At 43.8% G+C, this 25,332-nt stretch overlaps 6 protein-coding genes across 12 annotated transcripts; 2 read left to right on the top strand and 4 right to left on the bottom strand.

Moving 5' to 3' along the window:
• Positions 1 to 163: 163 nt before the first annotated feature.
• LOC116203794 (cytochrome c) lies at positions 164 to 2,175 on the top strand. The gene is made up of 3 exons (XM_031535728.1): positions 164 to 547; positions 1,335 to 1,468; positions 1,789 to 2,175. Exons 1-3 carry the CDS (start codon positions 436 to 438, stop codon positions 1,882 to 1,884), a joined length of 342 nt encoding a protein of 113 aa, XP_031391588.1. The 5' UTR covers positions 164 to 435; the 3' UTR covers positions 1,885 to 2,175.
• Positions 2,176 to 2,562: 387 nt separating this feature from the next.
• On the top strand, positions 2,563 to 8,083 carry LOC116203780 (disease resistance protein At4g27190-like). 5 transcript variants are annotated; one of them, XM_031535715.1, is made up of 4 exons: positions 2,563 to 3,310; positions 3,828 to 3,893; positions 4,848 to 6,917; positions 7,100 to 7,259. In XM_031535715.1, exons 2-4 carry the CDS (start codon positions 3,868 to 3,870, stop codon positions 7,113 to 7,115), a joined length of 2,112 nt encoding a protein of 703 aa, XP_031391575.1. In that variant the 5' UTR covers positions 2,563 to 3,310; positions 3,828 to 3,867; the 3' UTR covers positions 7,116 to 7,259. The 5 variants fall into 5 exon arrangements, with proteins under 5 accessions (XP_031391575.1, XP_031391572.1, XP_031391571.1 ...); XM_031535712.1 differs by having other exon boundaries at positions 2,567 to 3,299; positions 4,848 to 8,083; XM_031535711.1 differs by having other exon boundaries at positions 2,567 to 3,310; positions 4,848 to 8,083.
• Positions 8,084 to 8,314: 231 nt separating this feature from the next.
• On the bottom strand, positions 8,315 to 10,751 carry LOC116203784 (disease resistance protein RPS2-like). The gene is made up of 2 exons (XM_031535718.1): positions 9,427 to 10,751; positions 8,315 to 9,348 (listed from the first exon to the last, which is right to left on the bottom strand). The coding sequence occupies exons 1-2, from the start codon at positions 10,719 to 10,721 to the stop codon at positions 8,733 to 8,735; spliced, it is 1,911 nt and encodes a 636-aa protein (XP_031391578.1). The 5' UTR covers positions 10,722 to 10,751; the 3' UTR covers positions 8,315 to 8,732.
• Positions 10,752 to 10,872: 121 nt separating this feature from the next.
• Positions 10,873 to 13,661, bottom strand: LOC116203787 (calmodulin-binding protein 60 C-like). Of its 3 annotated transcripts, none has more exons than XM_031535722.1 (6): positions 12,810 to 13,661; positions 12,213 to 12,715; positions 11,884 to 12,118; positions 11,356 to 11,455; positions 11,111 to 11,180; positions 10,873 to 11,014 (listed from the first exon to the last, which is right to left on the bottom strand). In XM_031535722.1, the coding sequence occupies exons 1-6, from the start codon at positions 13,373 to 13,375 to the stop codon at positions 10,995 to 10,997; spliced, it is 1,494 nt and encodes a 497-aa protein (XP_031391582.1). In that variant the 5' UTR covers positions 13,376 to 13,661; the 3' UTR covers positions 10,873 to 10,994. The 3 variants fall into 3 exon arrangements, with proteins under 3 accessions (XP_031391582.1, XP_031391581.1, XP_031391583.1); XM_031535721.1 differs by having other exon boundaries at positions 12,207 to 12,715; positions 12,810 to 13,658; XM_031535723.1 differs by having other exon boundaries at positions 12,207 to 12,715; positions 12,891 to 13,647.
• A 1,325-nt stretch (positions 13,662 to 14,986) lies between these two features.
• LOC116203206 (disease resistance protein RFL1-like) lies at positions 14,987 to 16,320 on the bottom strand. Its single transcript, XM_031534871.1, has 2 exons — positions 15,991 to 16,320; positions 14,987 to 15,943 (listed from the first exon to the last, which is right to left on the bottom strand). Exons 1-2 carry the CDS (start codon positions 16,318 to 16,320, stop codon positions 14,987 to 14,989), a joined length of 1,287 nt encoding a protein of 428 aa, XP_031390731.1.
• Positions 16,321 to 18,695: 2,375 nt separating this feature from the next.
• On the bottom strand, positions 18,696 to 24,189 carry LOC116203779. Its single transcript, XM_031535710.1, has 8 exons — positions 23,132 to 24,189; positions 22,892 to 23,057; positions 22,596 to 22,736; positions 22,363 to 22,478; positions 22,101 to 22,186; positions 21,798 to 21,834; positions 21,563 to 21,701; positions 18,696 to 21,445 (listed from the first exon to the last, which is right to left on the bottom strand). Exons 1-8 carry the CDS (start codon positions 24,101 to 24,103, stop codon positions 18,951 to 18,953), a joined length of 4,152 nt encoding a protein of 1,383 aa, XP_031391570.1. The 5' UTR covers positions 24,104 to 24,189; the 3' UTR covers positions 18,696 to 18,950.
• Between the last annotated feature and the right edge of the window lie 1,143 nt (positions 24,190 to 25,332).

Below are 25,332 nucleotides of genomic sequence, written 5' to 3'. Positions count from 1 at the left end.
CAATTAAAAACTTAGGCATAATAAATTCTTGCCTAAATCATTTAAATAACAATATAACTCAATTTTACCATTTGAAATAAAGCATTATACATGTATAATAACTAGCTCTTATAGTTATTTTTATTATATATATATATATATAGACGCGATGTGGGAAGGTAAATTGGGAATTCCAGTCTCTCAATTTCCAGCTCCCAGATGGGATGCACGCCTGAACGGTAAGAAGGGCATTCTTGTAATTTCGTTGGCCGTCACTTGCAATATACGCGTGCCACCGTCATAGGACAGCGGCGTGTTCTGACCTGCGCCAAAGCCCGGAGCTTTCACGGGATTTACCTGCACGCACCGGCTGTGTGTAAAACCCTAGACGCGGAGGACGAGGAAGAGGAGGAGGAAGAAGAAGAAGAAGAAGTTTCGGCGAGCTTGAGAAGAGGAATGGCGAGCTTTCAGGAAGCCCCGCCCGGCAATCCCAAGGCCGGAGAGAAGATCTTCAAGACCAAGTGCGCTCAGTGCCACACCGTCGAAAAAGGCGCCGGCCACAAACAAGGTCCGCTCTCAAGCACTCCCTTCCTTCCCTCCTTCACTTATCCTCCTCTATCTACAGATCTGTGCGTGATCCTCGGGGCTCAGGATGTACAGTTCTTATGCTCGGCCTCTATATCATTGACATAACTCTGAGCTATATTCCTGTGTCGGTGTCGCGATTCTTCGGCTTAGAAGCTGTTTCTTTTGAACATGTTGTGCCCATGTGAATGAGCGGGAGATTTGTTGCTTGCTATGCGCCGCTTCTGTTTTCCGTGTCGATCCGATTGAGCTGATTTCCGGTGACGGCGGTGATATCAAAGTTTTCCATCTTAGATGCAGCGGGTTCGCATTGCGTTGGTTGTTAATTTGTTTTGTGTGCGGTTAAATCGGTCTGTCTTTCTTGAATGCGAGAAATTCGGCTCCAAGGCTTTGCCTTTGGTTCCATTTTGATGGATTTGAGCTGATCCTGTTGTGTGCAAAGATCGAATTTTTTTAACTGCTCATATGCCTTTGTTGATGTTCTTCGTCTTTGGCTTGGGAACCACGCTCCTTGAGTAAAAAGCTTTTCCAGATCCAGCAAGTTTCTTCGATTTGGTTCTTTTGATCGTCTAGTCCTGTTATTGGGCGGTCTGATGGAAAGGATCTGTTGGCTTAATCGTAGATGTCTGCATAGTTGCAATGATGGATTGCGTCCTGATAAACTCTTTGCTGTAGAATGCAATTATATGCTGTATACTCTTGGACAATCTATGTAGAAATTTAAGATCTGCAACATAGTTGTTAACGTGTGAGACTGTTGGGAAATGCAGGGCCCAACTTGAATGGTCTTTTCGGAAGGCAATCGGGCACTACTCCTGGGTACTCTTATTCGGCTGCCAACAAGAACATGGCCGTTATATGGGAAGAGAAAACATTGTATGACTACTTGCTTAACCCTAAGAAGGTAAAAGTCTTTCCCCTGAACTTTGTTTTGGTCAATCTATGGACCCGAGTAATTCCAGAGGATTTCTCCATGTTGGATTTCCACTGTCTGTTGTAGCTCGTGGACTGATCTATGATTGACATCTTGTTGCTTTGAGGGGTTCAATCTTTTCATAAATCGTATCCAAGTCCACATTTGTTGATTGACCATTAATAATCCTTTTTAAGTCTCTCGGCTGTCAGGAGATCCCTTCTCTCTGTGTTCGTGCAGTCTATTATAAGATAATTCATGGAGTCGGTGATGTTTGTGTTTAAAATGTTTCCTTCTGGCTGTTTATGCAGTACATTCCTGGGACCAAGATGGTGTTCCCTGGTCTGAAGAAGCCACAGGATCGTGCAGATCTAATCGCGTATCTCAAGGGGGCGACTTCTTCTTAATCCTTTGAATTGCCAAATGAATCAGCCATTCATTAGCGAGAGATTTGGGAGTTCCCCGGATCTGATGATTTGCGGAATTTTTTTCCTTATACTTTCATTGGAACAGAGGGAAATTAGCTTCTTGGTGGAATAAGACCATGAGGGAATGAAATGTTGCCCTCCTTTCGGAACAGATAGTCGAGGCCAAAACTGTTGTATCTGCGAGAAATATTTGGGTTCAGTTGATGAACTTGTTCGGGTCTTCTGATATGGTTGGTTTTTTAAGAGCTTTGGGGTGCTTATATCCAAGTTTATCAATGTCTGATTTAGCTGAAAACCAAAGCTTGACATCACGCCATAATTGTTGAGATCGATTCACTATTGGCATTAATGTTCTAGAACCCGTATTTCAATCATATGGTTTGACATTGCTTGGGGGAATTACTTTCAGTCCCGATTGCTTTGTTGATTGCTGAAGTAGAGGGCCTAGAGAGGGCTGGATATGGTGGTAAATTGCTAAGTAGATGGCCTAGAGAGGGCCTTATATGGTGGTAAATTGCTGAAGTAAATGGCCTAGAGGCCTTATATGGTGTGGTAGCAAGTGCAGTGGGTGCTCACGCTCTTCGGATGTGCCTTCTATATAGCAAGTGCAGAACGTTGTGTCTAAATAGCGATGCGGCACTTCATAATATTAGGAATGGTCATGCCTTGTTGAATTTTCATTATTTTTGGATAAGAAAACGAGGCAAACGCCCATTACAAAAAACGAAACAATTATGAAATACATGCCTCGTTGAATTGCGATCAAACTACTTACAAGTAATCAATCCAGAGGTCATGAGCTACGCACTGTCCATGAATTCCAAGATGAGCTCGACTTCCTGGCTGGTATTGGCAATGAAAGTGCTGTCTAACTCGACAAGGTATCGGCAATGAACGTGCTGTCAAACTTGACAAGTTTGGAGTAGTCTAAGCGCCGAAGGATTGCCACGGACTCCCAACATGAAGCATTCAATGTGGTAGGATTGATAGGTGATGGAAATAACCCTCACCGTGCGGATGTCAACTGGAGGACGCGGACCACCCCGAACACAGTCTAGCCATTGCCGACTCGGCAGATATGCTGATATCCCGGAGGTTGAACTCGTAGCCTGAACTGAACCTAAAGCCGCCATGGATGTGACACAGTACGTAATTTTCGGTCTGAGTCAACGATCTTGAGGCAGCAGTTTCCGCGAAATGTCTCAAAAAGTGGTTGCATTTACATTATAAAAAAGGAAGAAACCGCGTCGGTGTCCTTTCCAACCGCGTCTCCAACAAAATAACGACGTCGTCTGCGAAGTTACTCAGTTGACTTCGATGCAGAGGAAGAAGGCCTCGTGGAGCAGCTGCAATGGAGTTCCCTGCAGCTGATTGATTGCCTCCTCCAGCTCCAAGTAATTACACGGTAGCTCACTCTTCTCGTCCCTGATCAATAATTCGGCTGTTTTACTAGCGTAGTCTGTTGTTGAATACGCTTTGTTGAGTGAAAGTACGGGAATTCCGATGGAAGTGGACGTTGTTCGTTCTCGATCAGCGACTGGCTTTTGATCAGTCAAAACCGGTTCTGTTGAGATGAATGATTGACCTTTTCGTCTGCGTTGAGTTTGTGGTTTTGTTTGAGCTTATGAAGGGATGACTTCGTATGTTGTGTACATTGTAAGATTTGGTTTTTGCGTCTCTGGAACTAATTATAGCCACATCCAATGGAAGTACTTCTCCAGTTCTGAGCTGTCGGCTTCTCTAGAAAATCTCCATATCGGTAGTAGATCAGACCGGGTAGGAATTTCTGCTGCATTTTCTGGATAACAGGGCAATAACTTAGCCCCAAGTTCGACATTCGCTGCTAGTCTGCATATGTTTAGGAAATCAGCTCCTTGATGGCTTATATCGTAATTCATTAATGGGTATTTTATTACTCGCAGCCCAGCAACACCTACCCAGCAGGCTTCTTTTCGAAATTATATGCTCGGTATTGCTGTTGATGAAAGGTAAGAAAAACATGTCTGGCTAAGCTTTCTGCTCGCGAGTTATTCCTGTTATTCATCGTGTCCAGCTGTTCCTCTCCATTCCTCCAGATTAGAGGGTTGGGCTTACCATTAAAATGCTGTCATGGTGTCTTGCTAGCATCAGAGGATCCTCTTAAAATGTGGATTGTAAGGATGACCCAAAAAATAGCAAGTTTCTTGTTATTAAGTGAGAAACTTATTATTTAGCAAATTGTCTTGTTATTTTGTAATAGTGAGTCATCCTTTAAAGAACAAGTGTCTTATTATTTAATATGTTTCTTATTATTGCTAAAAATAATAAGTTTCTTGTTAACTAATAAGTGTCTTATTATTCAACAAGTTTCTTATTACTTCGTTCCCTACAGTCACCTGATAAACTATGACGTAGCAACTTTTGATTGGCCTCCTCAAAAAGCTCCTTTAAGGAGCCTCCTAAGAGAAGTTTATCCCATGTTATTGAGCCACATAAAGCATGGGATCTTCATATCTAGAAATTACTCCTATGTCGAGACATCTGACTTTATACTATAGCATACTTGAGTTGCATATCACGTCGTGACCAATCACTGAGTTCTGGGAACAAACCTAGTCAGACTGCTGTAGTTCTCACCTTTGAATTTTGTATGCTGACTTGGACCTTTCCACAGGCCAATAAATCATAGAGCAAGTGTCAGACTAGTCCCACAATTGTAACATTACCCATAAAGATATTCATAACTGTGTGATTCCGTAATGGTTAAGTACGTCTTTATTCTTCTGTGTTAGTTCATCGACATACATCTAATAGCTGCCAACAAACTAGCCACGGGATTTCATATGTTTCATGCTGATTTTATGATGCTCACTGTTGTCCATCAAAGACTTATCGTCTGCTTATCATTGTCTAATTTAGCAATTTACAGTCAGTTCTCTTATGATTTGAAATTCACTTTGTAGTATGGTGGAGGCAGCAGCTGCAGCTTTAGCGGTAGAGGCATATCGGGACGGGAGAAACTTAATATCTTATGTCACTAAAAAATTGGATTATGCTGATGATTTGGAGAAGAACTACAAAAGGCTCACGGAAGAAGCGGACAAGCTTTTCGCAAGGAGGGCTGATGTGGAGGCTCAAGTACGGAAAGATATGATGAAGAGGATCACTAAAGAATGTGACGCATGGATTTCTAGGGTCCGGGTAATCGAGCAAGAGGTTTTGGAGCTGGAAAATGAATTCAAAAAGGGAACGAAGCGAACATGGAGAAAGCGTCGCATTTTGTCCAGATCCACCCTAAGCAGACGCATGGCGAATAAGTGTGAGGAGCTGCATAGCCTTTGGGCAGAGGGAAGAGTTGAAACAGATGTCGTAGTTGAGAAACCACCGGAGCCTGTTAGGGTGATAAATTCCCCAAGAACAGAAAATAAGCCATCACTCCACTGGGCCATCGAAGAGATTCGAGGCCATTTGAGGGATCGGAATGTAAAGAGAATTGGACTATGGGGGACGTTGGGGATAGGGAAAACAACGATCATGCACAACCTGAACAATGACGAAGAGATCGCTAATATGTTCGATATTGTTATCTCTGTCTCTGTATCTGAAGACAATAGTATAGAGAAGTTGCAACGGGCAATACTAAGAAGGCTTAAATTGAATGTCGAAGGAAACAATGATCAGAGTGAAGTTGCGTGGAGAATATCAAAGGAATTGGAAAACAAAAGGTACTTATTTCTTCTGGATGAAGTGTCGGAGACTCTTGAATTACATAGAGTGGGAATCCCTGAAGACGAAATGGATAGCAAGGTTGTCTTGGCAAGCAGATATGAACATGTCTGCTATGATATGGAGGTCGATGAGTTCGTCAATGTGAAGCGATTGTCGGATTTTGATGCTTGGAAAATGTTTCGGGAAAAAGTGGGACGGAACATTAATCTTCCCGGTGTCGAGGAGATTGCGCGCCTTGTTGTGAACGAATGTGCCGGTCTGCCCCTTTTGATTGACAGAGTTGCAAGGAACTTCAGGAAGAAGGACAACATTAATCTATGGAGGGATGGTCTCCGGAGCTTGCGGAGATGGCCAGACATCAAAGTCCAAGGCATGGAGGAAGTGCTCGAGTTTCTAAAATTCTGCTACGATGATCTTGATGATGAGACACAAAAGATTTGTTTCCTCTACAGCGCTTTATATCCCGAAGAGTACGATATCTTTGTGGATTACCTGCTCGAATGTTGGAAGGCCAGAGGTTTTATATGTGACGTGGTTGATTTCTTGGAAGCTCGTGACAGGGGCCATTCCATCTTGAGTGATCTCCTCGATGTTTCCTTACTGGAAAGAAGCAAGAAGATGAAACATGTCAGGATGAATAAAGTCATCCGAAACATGGCTCTTAAGATTTCATCAGATAGCAAGGATTCAACATTTTTGGTGAAAGCCCGTGAAGGGCTGCAAGAGCCCCCAACAGAAGAAGAATGGAAGGGTGTCAGTGGGATCTCCTTGATGGACAACAAGCTGCATAGTTTGCCGGAAGCTGTAGACTGTGAAGATCTCCGGACTCTGTTACTACAGAGAAACCATGAACTCACTCTGATCCCAGAGTCATTCTTTCAATCAATGCCCAAACTCCAAGTTCTAGATCTGCATGGCTGCGGATGCAGATCACTGCCATCGTCAATATCCTCCTTGACGAGTCTGACAGCTCTGTATCTAAATTCCTGCAGAGACTTGATGGAGCTTCCTGCTGACATGAAAGCACTGAGAAAACTCGAGGTGCTTGATATTCGGGGAAGTGGGATTAATTACTTGCCGGTTCAGATTGGCCACTTGCTTCAGTTGAGGTGTCTGAGGATCTCTCTGTCGAACTCGTGCATTGGATCTTTAATCCAGGGGCAATCCAGGTTTGCCCAGATTAGTCAGAACATCATCTCGAGACTTCGTTGGTTGGAAGAGCTCACAATTGATGTGGATCCACATAACCAATGGTGGGATGGGGTTGTGAAGACTATCACAAAGGAGGTGGCTACCTTGACGAGGTTGACTTCTCTCTCGTTCTGCTTTCCTTCTGTCGACTGTTTGAAGATATTTGTCACGAGCAGCTCACTCTGGAAGAACTTCAGCTTCACATTCCGATTTTCTGTTGGATATCATGAATGCACAAGCTATCAGATCTTAGAACATTTTGAGTATGAAATTTCCCGATGCTTGAAATATGCAGATGGAGAAGGTGTTGATCATGCGATTAAGAAGGTACTTGCTGAAGCTGATGCGTTTGAACTAATTCGCCACAAGGGTATCTCGAGTATCTCAGAGTTCGGCATTGAGAGTATCAACAAGATGCGGGGCTGCTTGATCGAAGGATGCACTGATATTGAGTTCATAATCGATGGGACCCACGCAACAGAACCGTCATTGGGATGCTTGGAGAAGATGGTCATAAAAAACGCCCCAAGATTGGCAAGCATTTTTGCAGGCCCTGTCCATTCGGGAAGTCTTGGTCGGTTGACTACCCTAAGCATATATAAGTGCCCGAAGCTGTTGATGATCTTTTCTTGCGGAGTGATCCAACAGCTATCTGAACTTCAACACCTGCGGGTTGAGGAGTGCCATGAGATCAGAGAGATAATCATGAGAGTCGAGAATAGTATTTTAGAACCTGGTTCTCTTCCGAAGCTCAAGACGCTGATACTGATTGACTTGCCCAAGTTGAGAAGCATATGGGTTGACAACTCCTTGGAGTGGGCATCCTTGGAGGGCATCACAGTATATATGTGCCAGTCCCTAATCAGATTGCCCTTCGGCAAGAGTAACGCCAGCAACCTGAGATATATCAAAGGCCAAAGAATGTGGTGGAGGATGTTGGAGTGGGAGGAAGATGGCACTGAAGGGAGGCTCCAATCTCTTTGCATCTTCAGTCAATGAGGCTCAGCAATTTCTTCTCTTCCTCGGAGTTCCAAAGTGCATGGTTGTAAACAGAACTGAAGATGCTTGCTTCATGTGACGTTATGTTAGCGTATCCTAGCTTAAAAGTTAATGTGTATTTTCTTTGCTCATGATCTATGCTGTACTTACCACAATGTGATGGTGTGTGATTATGAAATAATAGCCTCAGGCGCGTACATCCCTACAACTGCCTAAGGTTGTTACGTATTCACTTTTATTGGATGATGCCAATTTCTTAAGATCCTTTTACATGATGCAATTTCAGGAAACATTTGGTATTAGGATTGTTTGAGAAGTTCATTTGGCCTTCTCTTGTATATATCAATATATCTTGAAGTTGCTGCTGAGGATTGCTGCAGCATGAGCACGAAAGGCGAATAAAGCGTTGATACCGGTTGCTAGATGATGAAAGATGTTATCATGCAGAATCTATTCCTGATATGTGAAGTTCACGGCAGAGAGGTCGATCGAAATTGACTGAAAACAAAGAAGCAGCAACCGATCATAACGCGGGGAGTTGGTATTATGACCCAGGAATGTATACAGCACATCCATAAATAAATGGGAAACTTACAGTAAGAGGACTGCTTCAGAAAAGTCCGACCTGCAAAGAAAGTCTTAACATCCCCGCAGCATCGAGGTTTATTGATTTTTTACCAGAACGCAGTAGCCAACATGATGAACAAAAACACACAAGCGCATGGATGCGCTAAGGATCTACACTTGCACTTATGGGGACAAAAAGATCATCCAACTTGTCTGGGCGGTCTCTGGTCCATTCCAAGCCCTCCCACCAAATTCTCTGGCCCCGTATCCTCTTAACTTCCTTTACAGACAGATTAACAGATCTGAGGCTGGGGTAGTCATAGAAGCTGAGCAGCTCGATCTTGGGTGCAACTTGCAGGCCGCTAGAGATGCTCGTCAATTGCAGCAGGTAATGAAGCTTCATCTTCCTCAACTTGGGCAGGTAGTAAGATGTTTCGCAGTGAGCATCGTTTGCAGCTAACTAAGCTTACCAAAGCAGGGCAGTCCTCGAGTGTGAGCTCTTCCAAATTGCAGAGATTCTCAAGCAGTTCTCGTGTAAAAATGCTGGTAATCTTCGGGCATGTCCGTAATGTCAGGGACTTCAGACAAGATAAACTCCCCTTCTGCACTGGGCCCCTCCAAATGGCCTCCAAGTTCTTCACGTAATACACATACAGATATTTCAGTGACCCGAGGCAGATCCTGTCACCTTGTTCGCCGAAATCCTCACCGTCGTTCAGCACTTGAAGCTCATTGCACTCCCCCAGTACACAGCACCTCAGGTACTCCAAGTTTTCTTTCCCAAAATCAGAGAGCTTCTTAAGATCAGTATGCCGGTCCAAGAAAAATGCATCTGCTTTCCTTAGTACCTTCATCACGTCTTGAAGAATGCCCTTACCGTGGATATACTTCAAGTACCTATCCCAGCATTCCAGTTTGAACTCGATGTCAGGTGGGAGTCGAGACATGATGCAGCCGATGTGTTTGCCGATGATAATCCTGAAATGTGATAAGGAAGTTGGATCAAACTGCCTCATAAGCTCCACTTTTGTAAAGTAGAACTTGAGAGTGTTCAACCTTCCCAGGCTGCAGATTCCATCAACAAGGACTTCCATGCAAGAATCCCACCGTTCGGCATCAGGACCCACGTCAATATTCAATTCTTCCAATTGCGAGAGAGACAATAGGACTCTGGAAGGAATCAATGGATGCGGTTCCTCGGACAATTTACAACTCGTGCTTAATATTGAGACTTCCAGGCAAGTCAGGTTGACGAGTTGCTCGATTTCCTTTGGTAGTCCCATGAGCTTTGTCCCTTTGAGGTCTAGTACCTCAAGGTTCCTGAGGCCACCAACTTTTGCAGATAACGTCCTGAGGAGGATGCATTCATTCAAGAAGAGTCTCTGGAGACTGACCAGCTGGAAGAGCGAGTCGGGCAAGGACTTGATGTGCGTTCTTGATAGGTTGAGAACTTCTAGAGCAGGCATGTGACGGAAAAATAAAGAAGGTATCACCCTTAACTTGTGATTTCTTTGCAGGAACAGAGGCAAAAGTGAAGGGCACCTCGGATTTTCGGGAAATTCAGTCAAATTATTATGCATCAAGCAGATTTCTTTCGTTCTCTCCCATTCCTCAACCTCTGTTGGCTCCACCAGCCCCAAACCACCTTGCATCAGAAGTTCAGAACCTTCTTCAGGATGCAACGCGAGATGTACCAGATGCTGACCAATATCTACAAACTTCACAAGTTCCCCATTCTCAGACAACTCCAGAAGCTTCGCATCGAGAAGATTCTTGACGATAATTTCACCCTCAGAACGAGTGACCAACATACCGTCCCCGATCCAGCTGTCCAACATAGATGCTCTGCCAACCTCTTTGCTCTTGCTTTGCATTGCCAAACTCTTCAAGCAATTTCTAGTTACATCATCGTCTAGAAGTTCAATGCAGAATTTCAACACATTCACTGAAAGGTTTTCGTAATCATCACGACAAGATGCATGTTGCAAGCTCAAACTGTCGAGCGCATATTCCCAGATTTCAGTGTCCGACACATTTCTTAAAGCCCTTGCCATAAGAGTGAGCGAGCGAGAATCACGTGCACATGCTCTGACTATTTCTTTGGCTATTGTCTGGATTTCCATGGAAAGCATTACTTCACCCGCATTTTGGTGGAACAGTTCCCAAGATAACGTATCATGATTTTCAGCGTGTCCTATGTTAGCATCACTTGACATCTCAACTTGCATACATCCCTCATCTGAAGCAGCAAATGGACTGCTCTGCATGGTCGCCACCGCAAAATGAATATCCTCCTGGAAGCTTTCAGATACTGCGAGTTTTTGGTATTTTTGCCTTGCTCGTGCCGCCATTCCATTTTCGCTGTCAGAGTCTGAGTAACATGAGTCAGTTTCTTACGAGGATTGTCTAGATCGCTCTGCAGTTGCACCTCCAGAGGAATAGGTTCAATGTCTATTCCTTTGGAGCATCCGTCCAGCATCGGATCAGCATTATCTCCTAGACACTGCATTGCATTGGAAATATTGCCTAAAGCTAACGTGAAGATGTCTTCTCTTTGGTTCTGACCATTGTGGCTTGGCACCTTTTTTATCTTAAGAGTCCGCCGCCCTGCAAAATGGCTCAGTCTAACCTGGGGATTCATAAGCTGCAGCCGAATAGATAGAAAGCGGGTCAAACATGACAAGTGAATCCTGCTGTGTCATAAGATATATGAACTAATAGCGTTGGGAGCAAGGACAACCTTGCTGAACTGCAGTTGCATTAAGCGTGATGCTTGAGCATGATCCTCCACTCTCAGAAGATGGTGGATTCTGTATTACCAGAAACAATAGTAAAGTGATGAATGATCATTACTATCGAATTTACATCAGGGATTTTACATCAGCAGACAGAAATAACTGTCAACTTAAGGTTCTCGAAACTGATTATGCAAAGTTAACTGTAAGCAAATGAGCACATGTATCAACAGCTGTATTTTTTGGTTACCTTCTCGGTTTGAAGTACCCTTTTCTTCAGATGCGTATTCCAGAAGTTCTTTATCTCATTGTCTGTCCTTCCAGGCAGACTCGCTGCAATTGCTTGCCACCTGCAGCAGTATGTGCATTCTGAAAATTAAACACAAGGAAACTAGAACTAATACCATTATTATGGGAGGTCTGGTGAGAGTTGTGGGACTCAAGCCAGACACAGTGATTGTGATAAACACCATCGGGACTACTTTGGTGCAAATTTTTCGGAAGCCATGCCAGGATAGACTGAAGGCTTGGTTTTGTGACGCATTGCAATCAGATATACATGCCAGTGAATGGGTTGAAGAGCAAAGCAATGGTCCTGGGTAGTAGCTTTCAGGCACGGGAGTAAACAAAGTGAAGATAGATGGTTAAGACTACCAGCCGAATGCGATGCATCATTTCATCAAGTCCAGTCAGAGTGTTGGAAAATCATTCGTAGTGCCAAAATTGTTCAGGGCATTATCGCTTGCAAGTGAATAATTAGCCAGTAGTTGCAGGTTACCTGTTTCCGAGTTGTTGATGGAGTTTAATGATGACTCGTTGTTCATCTTCAGAGAATTTGCCTCTTCTGATATTAGGCCTCAAGTAATTCATCCACCTCAGCCTGCAGCTTTTGCCACTCCTTTTGAGCCCTGCTGCCTTAGGCATACGACTCCAATTCCAAATACCATATCTTTTTATGTAATTAGTCAGCTTTGTGTCTTCCTCTACACTCCATGGCCCCTTCTTCAGTGGACCTGTACAAAAGACAATGCCATTGCCACGACAAGATTCAGTAATCACACTGATAATAATGTGAGGACAGTAGTAGTTAATGAGACGGACATTCACCGCAGTGATCATTCACCACGAAACTTTCACTTCTTGCTTCCTTGATTCTTGCTCCTTCAGCGGGAGCCTGTCGAATAATTCGAGCCCCTAGCCGGAATTTGTTACTTCTTGTCCAGCTAGAGTTATCAGTGAAAGCTATGCCGCCAAGGCAAGCAACCCCTTCTCGCAAAGTGACTGACAGCTCTCCTGTCAGCAATGGCCTCCTGCCTTCTGTTTCACGGATAATACAAGCGCTGAAATCCTGCTCCGTCCAATCTTCTTCTGGTTCATGGCATCCAAAGTCACCGTCCAGCACTACAATCTCAATTCTCTCCGATGACAGAGGATGAGCGCTGACTATTTTATGGGTCCTCTCATTGAGCAACCTAAGTTTGATAGGATTGTTTTCCTCATCTACCAGCCAACTGCCGGTGAAGATATTAGCGGGCAACTTGTTGACAAATTCCAATCTAAGTAGAGCACTTTCTCCTCGGGAAGTTTCCTCTGGTATAGTTAATGAGGATCTGCAGAAAAAAACAACAAGAGAAAAGAGATTTTCGATCATTAAACAGAATTATAATAGAAGTTTTCAAATGGGATCAAATCATCGAACTTAACATGTCGAGAATTAACAGGGCCAAACACAAGCAAGAACAATTGGTAGCTAGCAGCGGTCGTAATTCTGGGAACAATACAAACTTTTGTAATGGGAGGCAAGTGCTGCAGGCGGACTCCGAGCAAGAAATGCACCACTGCTGGTCCGGGTTCGGACAGTCCGGGCTGTTTGGGTCATTGTTCAGATCCAGATGAAATGATTCAGGTCTAGATTCATCTTCCCCCACGCTCACACTTTTGTTCTTGTCACTCAACTGCTCCGCGGCACCGGAGAAAGAACTTTTCAGAGAAGAGAGCTGCGAAATCGACTCAGAGGCAGCATCGATCAGCCACTCCACAGTCTTGCTGGGCTGATCATAGCCCAGGAGGTCCTGGACGTTGTAAAAAATGATTGCTGCAGGGACGGACAATTGAATCCTCAGGTCCCTTATGTCTCCAGTGGTGCGGACTTCGCCTTGCCGGTCCTTCCGACCTGCTGCCCGGGGAGCATCCTTGGCTGGAATCCCTGAGCCCCGCCATCTAAGGAGAGTCTTGGCAACAGCTCCTCCACCACCAGCACTAGCCATCATGTTGATGTGGGCACACTTGTTATGGGATGAAATTTGTCATCTATCAGTTGATTCCAATACAACTTTTTTTGGGTGAATCAATACAACAGAAACATTTCCTTCTTCTTACGTAAACATTAAAAAAATAAAACTGGAAACTACGAGATGGTTTCGTGAAGAGTGAAACAGATATAAAATACAAAGAAAAAAAGAAAAAAAGAAAAAGAAAAGGCCGAGTTGACGAAGGAAGAAAGAACATCACACACTCCTCTGGTTATGGTGGAAGGTAAGGCTCCCTACCTGCTTTCCCTTTGTCTCATTACGAGAAGTCAGATGCTAGCGTAGACAGCTAAAATATCGAGCCAATCACGAGGTGAGGTGCATCATGTGCAACCCGGCTTTTCGACACGCTTATATATGTTTTATATTTATATTGTTTATTATTCTCTTGACACTAACAAGTTGAAAATAATAATAATAGTAAATAAGAGAAATGGGTATCGAGGAATTAATAAAATGAGTTGCTTGACTTGCCCTATCACCCTTCTGCCTTCTTGTCCCCCACCGCCTCAGCCTTTCCTTAAATAAGGAAATCGTTCCAAATAGCGTTTATTTATTTATTTTTATTTTATTTTTCAGTAGATTAATCGGCGCAAAAGCTCGAATGATGAAACAGAAAGATGAAAGAAAATTACAGTAAGCAAAAGCGGGGTAAGGAAGCTCCAACAATGTCGCCGTTCCAAATAGTTTGAGATTGCACAGACTCAAGATCAAGTCGGATCCATGACCCTTGCATGGAGATGCCCTTTTGACCTGGAAAAATGGTAACCCCTTCCATATAAATCTATGAGTTTCTAAGCACACAGAACAATCTATTTGTGCGGCCGCACATTGTTGAAACCTATTACTAGTGAGTGGTAACGTTTACCAGCTTAATAAGAAGGCGTTCTTTAGATTGTACAGAAACCGATCCTTTAGCTGATTTATTGGACTTGACGCATACTAGGAGACATAAGGACAATGATGAAGGAGATTATAACAGCAGATGAACATACAGATACACATGGAGAGAGCTCCTCTAGGGAACTGCACATGCATTAATAGGGACAAAAATATCGTCCAAGTTCTCCGGTCGACCTCTGCTCCACTCCAAGCCTTCCCACCAACTCCTCTGGCCCCTTAATTCTCTTCATCTCTTTGACAGACAGTTCAAGACACTTGAGGTTCGGGCAGTCATAGGAGCTCAGCCATTCGATCCTCGGTGCAACTTGCAGGCCACTGCAGATGCTGCTCAGTTCGGTCAGGTAATGAAGGGAGAGCTTCTTCCGCATGGGCAAGTAGGTAGATGTTTCACTACAAGCTGAATGAATGCAGCCAACTAAGCTCATCACGGCAGGGCAGTCCTCGATTGAGAGCTCTTCCAAGTTGAAGAGATTATCGAGCGGTTCTTGTGTAAAAACGCTGGTCAGCTTAGGGCATGTCCGCAAGGTCAACGGCTTTAGAGAAGATAAACTCCCCTTCTGTACTAGACCCATCATATGCTCACCAAGTTCTTCATGCAATACACATGCAGATATTCAAGTGACCCGAGACAGATTCTGCCACCTTCTCTATGAACATCACCTGCATCGATTAGTACTTGAAGCTTAGTGCAATCCCCAGTACGCAGCACTTCAGTTGTTCCATATTTTCTGTTCCGAAACAGGACAACTTCTCAGGACTAGCGTGCCAATCCGAGAAAAATGCGTCTGATTGTCCCGACACCTTCTTCACTTCTTCAGGAACACCCTCACCTTGAATGTACTTCAAGTACCTGTCCCATTGTTCCAGTTCAAACTCAATGTCAGCCGAGAGTCGAGACATGAGGCGGCCAATGTGCTTGCCACAATCAGCCTGAAGTGTGATAAGGTTATTGCATCGAACTGCCGCAAAAGTTCCACTTTCGGAAAGTAGAAGAGTACTCAACCTTTCCAAGCTACAGATTTCACCAACCAGACCTTCTGCACGAGAATCCCACCATTCAGCATCAGGACCCACGTCAATATTCAATTCTTCCAAGTGCAACGGAGATGATAGCACTCCAGAAAGAATCAGTGGATACACTGTCTTGGACAATTTATGGCTCGCACTTCCCAAAATTGAGACTTCCAAGCAAGTCAAGTTGACGAGTTGCTCAATTTCCTTTGGTAGTCCCATGAGCTTTGTTCCTTCGGGGTCGAGTACCTCAAGGTTCTTAAGCCCTCCGACTTTTGCAGATAATGTCCTGAGAAGGATGCATTCATTCAAGAAGAGTCTCTTGAGACTGACCAGCTGGAAGAGCGAGTCGGGCAAGGACTTGATGCTTGTTCTGGACTGGTTGAGGACTTCAAGAGCTGGCATTTGACCGGAAAATGAAGGTGGTATGGTCCTCAGCTTGTGATTTCTTTGCAGGAAAAGAACCGAAAGTGAAGGGCGCCTTGGATTTTCGGGCAGTTCAGTAAAATCATTCTGCATCAAGCAGATCTCTTTAGCTCTCTCCCATTCCCCTACCTCCGATGGCTCAACCAGTCCTAGACCACCCCGCATCATAAATTCACAAGCTTCTTCAGGCTGAAATATCAGATCTACCAAATGCTGACAATGACGATAAACTTCACAAATTCCCCATTCTTGGACAACTCGAGCAGCTTCTCATCGAGTAGATTCTTGATGACCCTTTCACCCTCAGAGCGCGTGACAAGAATGCCTTCCCTGATCCAACTGTCTATCAGAGATGCTCCGGCAGCCTCACTTTTCACGCCTCGCAGTGCAAAACTCCTCAAGCATACTCTAGTCACGTCATTTTCTAGTAGCTCAGTGCTGAATTTCAAGACATTCGTCAAAACGTTTTCAAATTCATCACCACAAGATGCATGCTTCGTTCTCAAACCGTCGAGGGCATATTGCCAGGACTCAATGTCCGATACGTCACTCAAAGTCCTTGCCATTAAAGTGACCGACCACAATCATGTCCACATGCTTGGACTATTTCTTTGGCTATTTTCTGCATTTCTGCACATCAACTGTGTCACCTAAGTTCTCACAGAACGGTTCCTAAGACAAGATATCATCCATGTCACTGCATCCTCTTGACAGTTCCTTTTTCTCATTCTCAAAGTTATCAATTGACATTCCAACTGGCAAACACCTTTCTTCTACACTCGCACCTGGGCTGCTCTGTTTGTGGAAATCTGGAATTTGAATGTCCTGATCTATGACTTCGGACACTATGAGCTTTTGGTATTTTCGCCCAGCTCTAGATGCCGTTGCATCTTCAGTATCAGAGTCAGTGCAACACGAGTCATTGTCTTCATCGGGATTATCTATATTGCAACATGGCTGCACTTCCAAGGGAACCCGCTTAACGTCTGTCTTGCCGGAGCTTCCGATCACCATCAAGTCAGGTATATCTTCTTGATTCTCGACCACCTTGGAATTCTGGTACTCACTCAGCATGCACGAATCTTTTTGTTTCTGATTGTTCATCTTATGCTTTTGTATCTCATGAAATCTTCTCGTCCAACCTGCACATCGGTAATCCGCACCCAAACAGATACAAGGTAAAGTATCAGCTGCACTCTCAACAAGTGAATGGGCCTCTGGCCAAAGATTAAATGAACCCAAATATGTGGGGGAAGCTCGCTGATCTGGATCAACAAAGCTGATGCTTGACCGTGCTGAGCTACTCCCAGAAGAAGCAGAGCTCTGTATTAAGATTGACATTTGTTTTTGCCGACAACCATGGCTCGAGTTACTGAAGACATAAAGGAGGAAGAAGCAGTACATCATTGGAATGTTCGATGGATCGTGTTAAAGAAGCAGGAAAAACAAGTTGGCCTCTGTCTAGAAGAGTGGGGACCATGTCATGAAACCCACACTCTGATGAGACTTCAGAATCTGCATCCAAACAGATCAAAGAGGCTGGTGAGTTCCCGTGCCATGAAGTGCTGTCATTCTAAAAAGAAAAGGCCGACTTGGCTGGTAACTTGTAAGATATACATAATAAGTTACCAAAAAGATTATTGCTAATTTAATCATAACTGCAACTCAGATCCTTTTCTTCTACGTCGTCATCGGTGCCGAGGTACATGTTTTCCTTTTGGCCATCTGTGCTGGAATACTTGATCAATGTGGATTCTATTGGTAGTATGTTACTCCTGTGCCTGAAGTCGATGAAGAAATGGCCTTTACCCAGCTCTCCTATACCCTTCACAGACAAGATGATATCGCCTGCATGGAGCTTCTTCTCCTTGACGAAGGGGGACCAAGCTTCGGTAATTACATAACTCCCGTTTGTGGCCCATTAATCGTATTGGAACCGCCAGAGTCTCCCGACCCTGTCCTCAAATATCAGGAGGGCGCCCTTCATTTCATTTTCCATAAACGAGGATTTGTGATAAAAGAACTTCCTTGAATGTTGCCTTGGGATGAGAAGTCTGTATCTTCTCAAACATAATCCTCTTCTCCACCTCTGGGCTCACTTCTGAGTCATGCTTGGGAGAGTCAGTGGTGGCCGAGACGAGTTCAGGTCAATCTGTTGAACAGGCACAGGCTTGGGCCTGCTCCCAATGATAGCCGGCATGGCTGTGACGGCCATTTGCTAATGTGTTCAACCGTGGTATGAAGGCAGAGGCGGTGGTCTCCCCACCAGTTGATCTGGGCAGGAAGCCAGCAGGTCCATCTTGTTCCAGAACCGAATGGCTTCTGTTCTTCTGCGGCCTTATGGCTCCGGAACCTGCAACGAGGAAGGGTAAGAGAGAGCTCTTCTTGTTGGCAGGGCGGAAGGGAAGCAGTGGGCGGCAGTTCCAAGCCACATAATGGCAAGTTCGTTTTCATTTGTTTTGTCCATCATAGTTCATGTTTGATCCTCTGCGAGACTGAAAATGGCAGTCCCATTCTGCACAGCGAGTCTTTGTTTCAACCGTACTTCTCACCGGTCCGCAAAACTATAGCAGACATTCATTAGCGACTAGAGAGTTGCATAGACTGCAAGGTGCGAGACGTGACACAACCTTCTGCAGTACAATTCAAGTGCAGTGTAGCCACCTACCCGAGAAATAAACAATAACCTAGATTAAGATTTATTCGATATGAGTCACGATGTGTGGCGTTGCCAGTGAGGCACTTTTGACTTTGGGCCTATATGTTCATGAGATTACAATACATGCCAATATGAGTAGTAATTTTGAATTAGGAGGATTTTAATGCTGAGGATCGAGTCGGATCCATGAACCTTACCTGGAGAGGCCCTTTTGACGTGGAAAAATGGTAACCCCTTCCATGATAATCTATGAGTTTCTAAGCACACCCTGAAGGCACACGATTCCGTAAAACAGAACAATGTAATTGTACGGCCGCACATTGTTGAAGCCTATAACTAGTGGTAACATTTACCAGCTCAATAAGTAGGCGTTCTTTCGATAGTACAGGAACCAATTCTTTAGCTGATTTATTGGACTCGACGCGTACTAGGAGAGATACGGAAGTTTTCTCCGAAGCAACAGCGTTCAAGTTTCATCAATAATGAAGCAGATTATAACAGCAGACGGACATACAGACACATATAGATAGAGCTCCTCTAGGGAACTGCAGATGCATCAATAGGGACAAAAATATCGTCCAAGTTCTCTGGTCGACCTCTGCTCCACTCCAAGGCTTCCCACCAGTTCCTCTGGCCCCTTATTCTCTTCACCTCTTTGATGGACAGTTCAAGACACCTGAGGTTCGGGCAGTCAAAGAAGCTCAGCCATTCGATCCTCGGTGCAACTTGCAGGCCGCTATAGATGCAGCTCAGTTCGGGCAGGTAATGAAGGGACAGCTTCTTCAGCATGGGTAAGTAGGTTGATGTTTCGCTGTGAGCTGAATGTGTGCAGCTAACTAAGCTTACCATGGCAGGGCAGTCCTCAACTGAGAGCTCCACCAAGCTGACGAGATTATCGAGCAGTTCTAGTGTAAAAATGCTGGTCAGCTTAGGGCATGTCCTCAAGGTCAAAGACTTCAGAGAAGATAGACTCCCCTTCTGCATTGGACCCCTCCATATGGTCACCAAGTTCTTCATGTAATACACATACAGATATTCAAGTGACCCGAGACAGGTTCTGTCGCCTTCTTCATTGACATCATCTGCATCCATTAGTACTTGAAGCTGATTGCACTCCCCTAGTACACAGCACTTCAGCTGCTCCATATTTTCTGTCCCGAAGTATGATAACTTCTCAACTTTAGCGTGCCGGTCCAAGAAAAATGCATCTGCTTGTCTTAACACTTTCTTCACATCTTCAGGAACGCCCTCACCAAGGATGTACTTCAAGTACTTGTCCCATCTTTCAAGTTCGAACTCAATGTCAAGTGGGATTCGAGACATGATGCGGCCAATGTGCTTGCCAACAATCAGCCTGAAGTGTGATAAGGTTGTTGCATCGAACTGCCTCAACAGTTCCACTTTCGGAAAGTAGAATTTAAGAGTATTCAACCTTTCCAAGCTGCAGATTTCACCAACCAGACCTTCTGCACAAGAATCCCACCATTCAGCATCAGGATCCACGTCAATATTTAATTCTTCCAAGTGCAACAGAGATGATACTACTCCAGAAGGAATCAACGGATACGCTTCCTTGGACAATCTAAGACTCGTGCTTCCCAAAATTGAGACTTCCAAGCAAGTCAGGTTGATGAGTTGCTCGATTTCCTTTGGTAGTCCCATTAGCTTCGTCCCTTCGAGGTCAAGTACCTCAAGGTTCCTGAGCCCACTGACTTTCGCAGATAACGTCCTGAAGAGGATGCATTCATTCAAGAAGAGTCTCCTGAGACTGACAAGCTGGAAGAGTGAGTCAGGCAAGGACTTGATGCGCGTTCTGGACAGGTTCAGAACTTCTAGAGCAGGCATGTGACTGAAAAACGAAGAAGGTATCATTTTCAGCTTGTGATTTCTTTGCAGGAACAGAGTCGAAAGTGAAGGGCACCTTGGGTCCTCCGGCAGTTCATTCAAATCATTATTCATCAAGCAGATCTCTTTGGCTCTCTCCCATTCCCCAACCTCTGGGGGCTCCACCAGCCCCAGACCACCTTGCATCAGAAATTCACAACCTTCTCCGGGCTGAAATATGGGATCTACCAGACGCTGACCGAGATCAAGAAGCTTCACGTGCCCTCCATTCTCAGACAACTCAAGCAGCTTTGCATCGAGAAGATTGTTGATGACTTTTTCACCCTCAGAATGTGTTGTCAACATACCTTCCCTGATCCAACCGTCTATCAAAGATGCTCGAGCAACCTCTTTGCTGTTGCTGTGCAGAGCAAAATTCTTCAAGCAATTTATTGTTACATCATCCTCTAACAGTTCAATGCTGAACTTCCAGACGTTCACTGTAAGATTTTCAGAATCATCAAGACAAGATGGATGCTGCAAGCTCAAACTGTCGACGGCATATTCCCAGGTTTCAATGTCCGACACATTACTCAAAGCCCTTGCCATTATAGTTAGTGAGCGAGAATCACGTCCACATGCTCTAACTATTTCTTTGGCTATTGCCTGGATATCCATGGAATCAACTATGTCACCTACATTCTGATAAAACAACTCCCAAGACAATGCATCATCAATTTGAGCACTCTGGCTAGATGGTTCTGTGACCATGTCCTCAATGTTAGCATCAACTGACATCTCGACTGGCAAGCACCACTCCGCTAAGGGAGCACCTGGATTGCTCTGCAATTGGATCTCCAGGATTTGAGTCTGGTGGCACTTACCAGATGCTGTGAACTTTTGGTGCTTTCCCCCGGCCTGAATCTCCATTGCATTTTCTGCGTCAGAGTCTATGCAACATGAATCGGTTTCTATCTGATCCATGCCTATACTGCTATTTGGTCTCATTTCCACAGGATTCTGTTTATCCTCACTTATTCCAGTGCTCTCCATCTGCATCACTTCAAGTTTGTCTTCTTGATACCACACTGCCCTGGGATTCTCATCTTCACTTAACATGCAGATGTCTTCTCCTTGGTCCTGATCGCTCATGACTGACTTCAATTTCATCTTAGAATCCGCATCCCTGTGAAATTCCTCGGCCCAACCTGCAGGTCCACAACACCCAAAAAAATACAAAGCAGGCCATATTAATCATATACACAACAAATAAATCGTGCTTTGACCTAATAAAATCAATTAGTGTGTGGCTCGACCAGGACAACCTTGCTGATCGCCGGATGTGGGCACTTCCAAGGTAGCCAGTTCACAATGTTCTTTTATCCCATTGCCAAATCCTTTGCTGCTTTCTGTTTGCATTAGATCACGATGTGTTTTTTTCTCTTCTTCTTTCTTGCTCCGCCACTGGAAAGTTGGATCGATAAAATTCAATATTTCCCGAGATGCACTTGGAAATTCTACCTAGAAAACCTTAGAGCAAACAAGGATTGAGCAGCTGACCTTGTTTACAAATCCATAATGAACCAGAACAATGTGACTGCATTGACCGCCAAAGAAAGAGTAGCACATAAGGATATGGAAATCAAGAAAAGACTTAATATTTAAGAAATCTAGAAGAATTGATGATCAAGAGTCGATGTAACATGGGGATCATACTGGCCGAGCTCCATAAAGCTACACCAATTATGGCCTTAAACTAATGAAACTTTAACATTTGTGTGAATCAGTGGATATCATCAGAAGGAGGTAGAATCAAAGTATAGGAACGACAGAGAAGAGCACCCAGGCAATCTGTGAACTCACTTATCAGCCCAATAGCAGCGCCTCTCAAAATCTGGGTTCTGCTTCCCTTGTGCATAATAACTGTGTAGAACATCTCCATCTCCCACCTAAACAGAAGACAGACAGTTTCCCACTCAATCCCGGGCTTCAAGTCACAGCATCCCATTCAAGAGAGAAGACGTGGTTAAGTAGTGCTTGGACCACACAAAGTGGCAAAACTTCCCTCGCATGAATGGGCGCATCGCAAGCACCAAATGAACGGAAAAAAGAATTTTATCTCAACCTTATGCGGGTGATATGCTTCCTTAACTGTCTTTTGATCACTCATTGTTCTCCAATCATGACCATCGCGTCGGAAGAAAGGAAGATTCTTCCTGTTAAAGAGAAACAGAGATCCACCTGGTACCGAATCAGTAAAATGGATTCGGCGAGCAAGCAGTCCAAGTTAGGTCGGATCCTTACATTATTAAGTTCCTCCAAAACTATCCATAAAGGATGAGGCTGAAGTTTATTTACTTAGAGGACGGTGAGGCGGTTCTGGGGTGAGGAGGTACTTCTCATGATTCTGCAAAACTTGGAGTATTTCTCCAGGCTTCAGCCATCGGTGTCGAGCTTGTAGGAGAAGACCTTCTAGGCGAACACCATGACTGTTGCCTCCTGAAATGTTAGAAAACAAAAGATCCTTGAGCTTTCAAGCAGTGGCAGATTTTTCTGCTAGCCAATCAAATAGAAGCGAAACAGAAGGGTGAATGGCAAGCTTCCATATGTTTCAATCACGAATGACATGAGATTAAAGGATTAAATGGGGAAACCAGATAAGGGGGTATGCAGCCTTCCAGGGCTCGGGTTCAGGTCAAGCTTAGTTATGTCGGCTGCAGCTAATGCAATCGGGGGTCCAGTCATCTCGGTGCTGACTCGGTTCTGCAGATAGGCAGCTAATGTGTTCGAGGGTCCAGTCATCTCGGTGCTGACTCGGTTCTGCAGATTGGAGCGAAATTGGGGTTGTCACTGATACATAGCAAGTCAAGAGAAGTATAGTTCAGTGTATATACCTGACGGTTGTGCAGCGATATGAATGGGTGCCTCAGCAACTGAGCAGCAGTCCACCTCTTAGACGGGTCCTTCTGCAAACAGCAATCAATGAAGTCCCTAAACCCCACGGAGGCAGTGGGTGGAGCCTGTGGTGGCTCTGATTCAGCAATTTTAAGTATCAACTGAGCATGTTCCATCTCGCAACCATATGGAAACTGCCCCTGATAAATTTCCAATACACAAACACCAACACTCCATATATCCCCTGCATATCCGTCACAATCCCCTCCCTTCATACTTGTCTCTATCCTCTCCGGACTCGTGTAAGCAATCGTCCCAACAGATGCGTCCCGTGGATCCATAGTCTTTGCCAGGTCCCGCCCGACCCAATCACCAATCTTGATGTTCCCTTCAAAGTCGACCAACAAGTTTGAGGGCTTTATAGCACGGTGCACGACCTTCCGCTCGTGCAGGTAGGCAAGGCCCCTGAGTATCTGGAAGGTCAATGTTGAGAGGAATTGGTTGTCTTGTTCGTGGAACCCCTTGAGGGTGCCGCCATCTACATAATCTGACAGAACTTGGATCTGCTTGTTAGAGTAATGGATGCCGTGGCACCTGACCACGTTTGGGTGTCGGATGTTGTCCCCATCCCCGAGGGGCTCCGCCTTGGGGAGAATGTGATAGCGAGCCCAGCCCTCTCGGTGACGGCGGGAGATCACTTTCAGGGCGTGGCGGCGTCCGGAGGGCTGGTGGATCGCCTCGTACACAACCCCAGTCGCCCCACTGCTGATCCGCTTGAGCCACTTGATCTCAGAGAAGTAAGCCTTGTTCACTAACAAGGAATCGACAGGGGTCTCATGGATCTCTGTGGGCAGAATCTGGTTGGAGGACGGTTTGAAAGGTGTTGACAGGTCTGTGACGGATCTCACTGGTTCTAGCGGCAGCTGAAGCGCCCCCGGCTCCATGACTCGGTAGGGATCGATCGGGTCCATAACCTTACAAGCTAAGGGGAGATCAAAGAGATCCTTCTCCTGATTGACCAAGGGGAAAGGCAAATGGAGTGGGTGGTGGGTAAAGTCGTCGGTTTCCTAGTGAGCAGATTCTTGCTTTCACACCTGGCACCCTTTTTTCTTTTTTTAATAATAATAATCCAATTCTACCTCATCCACTATTTTATCTTTTTCTACTATTAAATAATAATTATTTTTTAATTATTTTTATAATCAAAATTTTAATAATAAATCCACAATTTACTTTTTACATATATATAAAGACATATAAATATTCTTACACATCAATATATTTATCAACAATTGCAATTATTGCACAAAATTAAGTTGAGTTGGATCACGATCCAACTCGAAAATCAGACGCAATTCTATTCAATTTGCACCCCGAAGTCGACTAACCAGACCATAATCAATTCATCCAAGCCAGTTAGTAACTATTCAGTATGTTACTTAATCTTTTGGTTCTGTTGACTGCGGATAACCGAACTGATCCTATTTTATTTTTATTAAAAATAACTTTTTATAAGAAATAAAAAATGAAAAATCATATAGGCAGACTAGTTCCCAAAGGTCGTGCATTGCAAGGATAAAACGATAAGTCCTTTATCTTTTTGTTAATTGCATTATATATATCGTATATATGCTCATTTCAAACTATTATAAATTATAACTTACAATCAATAGAAATATATTATATTGGATATATATTGTTGTTGTTAACTTAATTATACCAGTAAATTAAGTATAAATGTATAGTTATTATATATATAATTTTTTATTTAAATGCTAATATTGATCTGATTAGATATTAACTTCATAAAAAATTCAAGATTATAAAATATTACGTAGTTGATAAAATCTTCTCAAAAAATTTTAAAAATATTATGTTATATCAATATATAATGAAAATATTCATTCAATTTTAAAAATTCAAAAATTAAAGTAGTGATAGCCGCGATTTTATATTATCAGAAGAAATATATACATTAATACATTTATATTATATATAAACATATTTATATATACTTATTTAATACTGATATTTATGTGATTAGATATTAAATTTTTATTTATTTTAAACTAAAAATTCAAGATTATCAAATATTATATAGATAATAAAATCTTGTGATTTTTTTAAAAAAATATTCGATTATACCGATATCTTATCAAAGAATATTCATTTTATTTTTAAACTTAAAAATTTTGTGATT

Source organism: Punica granatum, chromosome 4 (assembly GCF_007655135.1).
Source record: "Punica granatum isolate Tunisia-2019 chromosome 4, ASM765513v2, whole genome shotgun sequence".
NCBI lineage: Eukaryota > Viridiplantae > Streptophyta > Magnoliopsida > Myrtales > Lythraceae > Punica > Punica granatum.
Note: the sequence above shows the minus strand (reverse complement) of the source record. Positions and strands in the feature narration are given on the sequence as shown.

Excerpts from the sequence above, each read along its gene's own strand:
- LOC116203794 (XM_031535728.1), top strand. The coding sequence starts at position 436 with ATGGCGAGCTTTCAGGAAGCCCCGCCCGGCAATCCCAAGGCCGGAGAG. Across the intron at positions 548-1,334 it reads AGGCGCCGGCCACAAACAAG|GGCCCAACTTGAATGGTCTT; the intron begins GTCCGCTCTCAA and ends TGGGAAATGCAG. Across the intron at positions 1,469-1,788 it reads ACTTGCTTAACCCTAAGAAG|TACATTCCTGGGACCAAGAT; the intron begins GTAAAAGTCTTT and ends CTGTTTATGCAG.
- LOC116203780 (XM_031535712.1), top strand. The coding sequence starts at position 3,868 with ATGCTCGGTATTGCTGTTGATGAAAG. Across the intron at positions 3,894-4,847 it reads GGTATTGCTGTTGATGAAAG|TATGGTGGAGGCAGCAGCTG; the intron begins GTAAGAAAAACA and ends TTCACTTTGTAG.
- LOC116203784 (XM_031535718.1), bottom strand. The coding sequence starts at position 10,721 with ATGGCGGCACGAGCAAGGCAAAAATACCAAAAACTCGCAGTATCTGAA. Across the intron at positions 9,349-9,426 it reads GGAATCTGCAGCCTGGGAAG|GATTATCATCGGCAAACACA; the intron begins GTTGAACACTCT and ends ATCACATTTCAG.
- LOC116203787 (XM_031535721.1), bottom strand. The coding sequence starts at position 13,375 with ATGATGGCTAGTGCTGGTGGTGGAGGAGCTGTTGCCAAGACTCTCCTT. Across the intron at positions 11,181-11,355 it reads GGGTACTTCAAACCGAGAAG|AATCCACCATCTTCTGAGAG; the intron begins GTAACCAAAAAA and ends CTGGTAATACAG. Across the intron at positions 11,015-11,110 it reads TGCAACTGCAGTTCAGCAAG|CTTATGAATCCCCAGGTTAG; the intron begins GTTGTCCTTGCT and ends ATTCGGCTGCAG.
- LOC116203206 (XM_031534871.1), bottom strand. The coding sequence starts at position 16,320 with ATGGCAAGGACTTTGAGTGACGTATCGGACATTGAGTCCTGGCAATAT. Across the intron at positions 15,944-15,990 it reads TGTCCAAGAATGGGGAATTT|CCTGAAGAAGCTTGTGAATT; the intron begins GTGAAGTTTATC and ends CTGATATTTCAG.
- LOC116203779 (XM_031535710.1), bottom strand. The coding sequence starts at position 24,103 with ATGGACCCGATCGATCCCTACCGAGTCATGGAGCCGGGGGCGCTTCAG. Across the intron at positions 22,479-22,595 it reads ACCGCCTCACCGTCCTCTAA|GTGGATCTCTGTTTCTCTTT; the intron begins GTAAATAAACTT and ends ATTCGGTACCAG. Across the intron at positions 21,446-21,562 it reads CACATCCGGCGATCAGCAAG|GTTGGGCCGAGGAATTTCAC; the intron begins GTTGTCCTGGTC and ends GTGGACCTGCAG.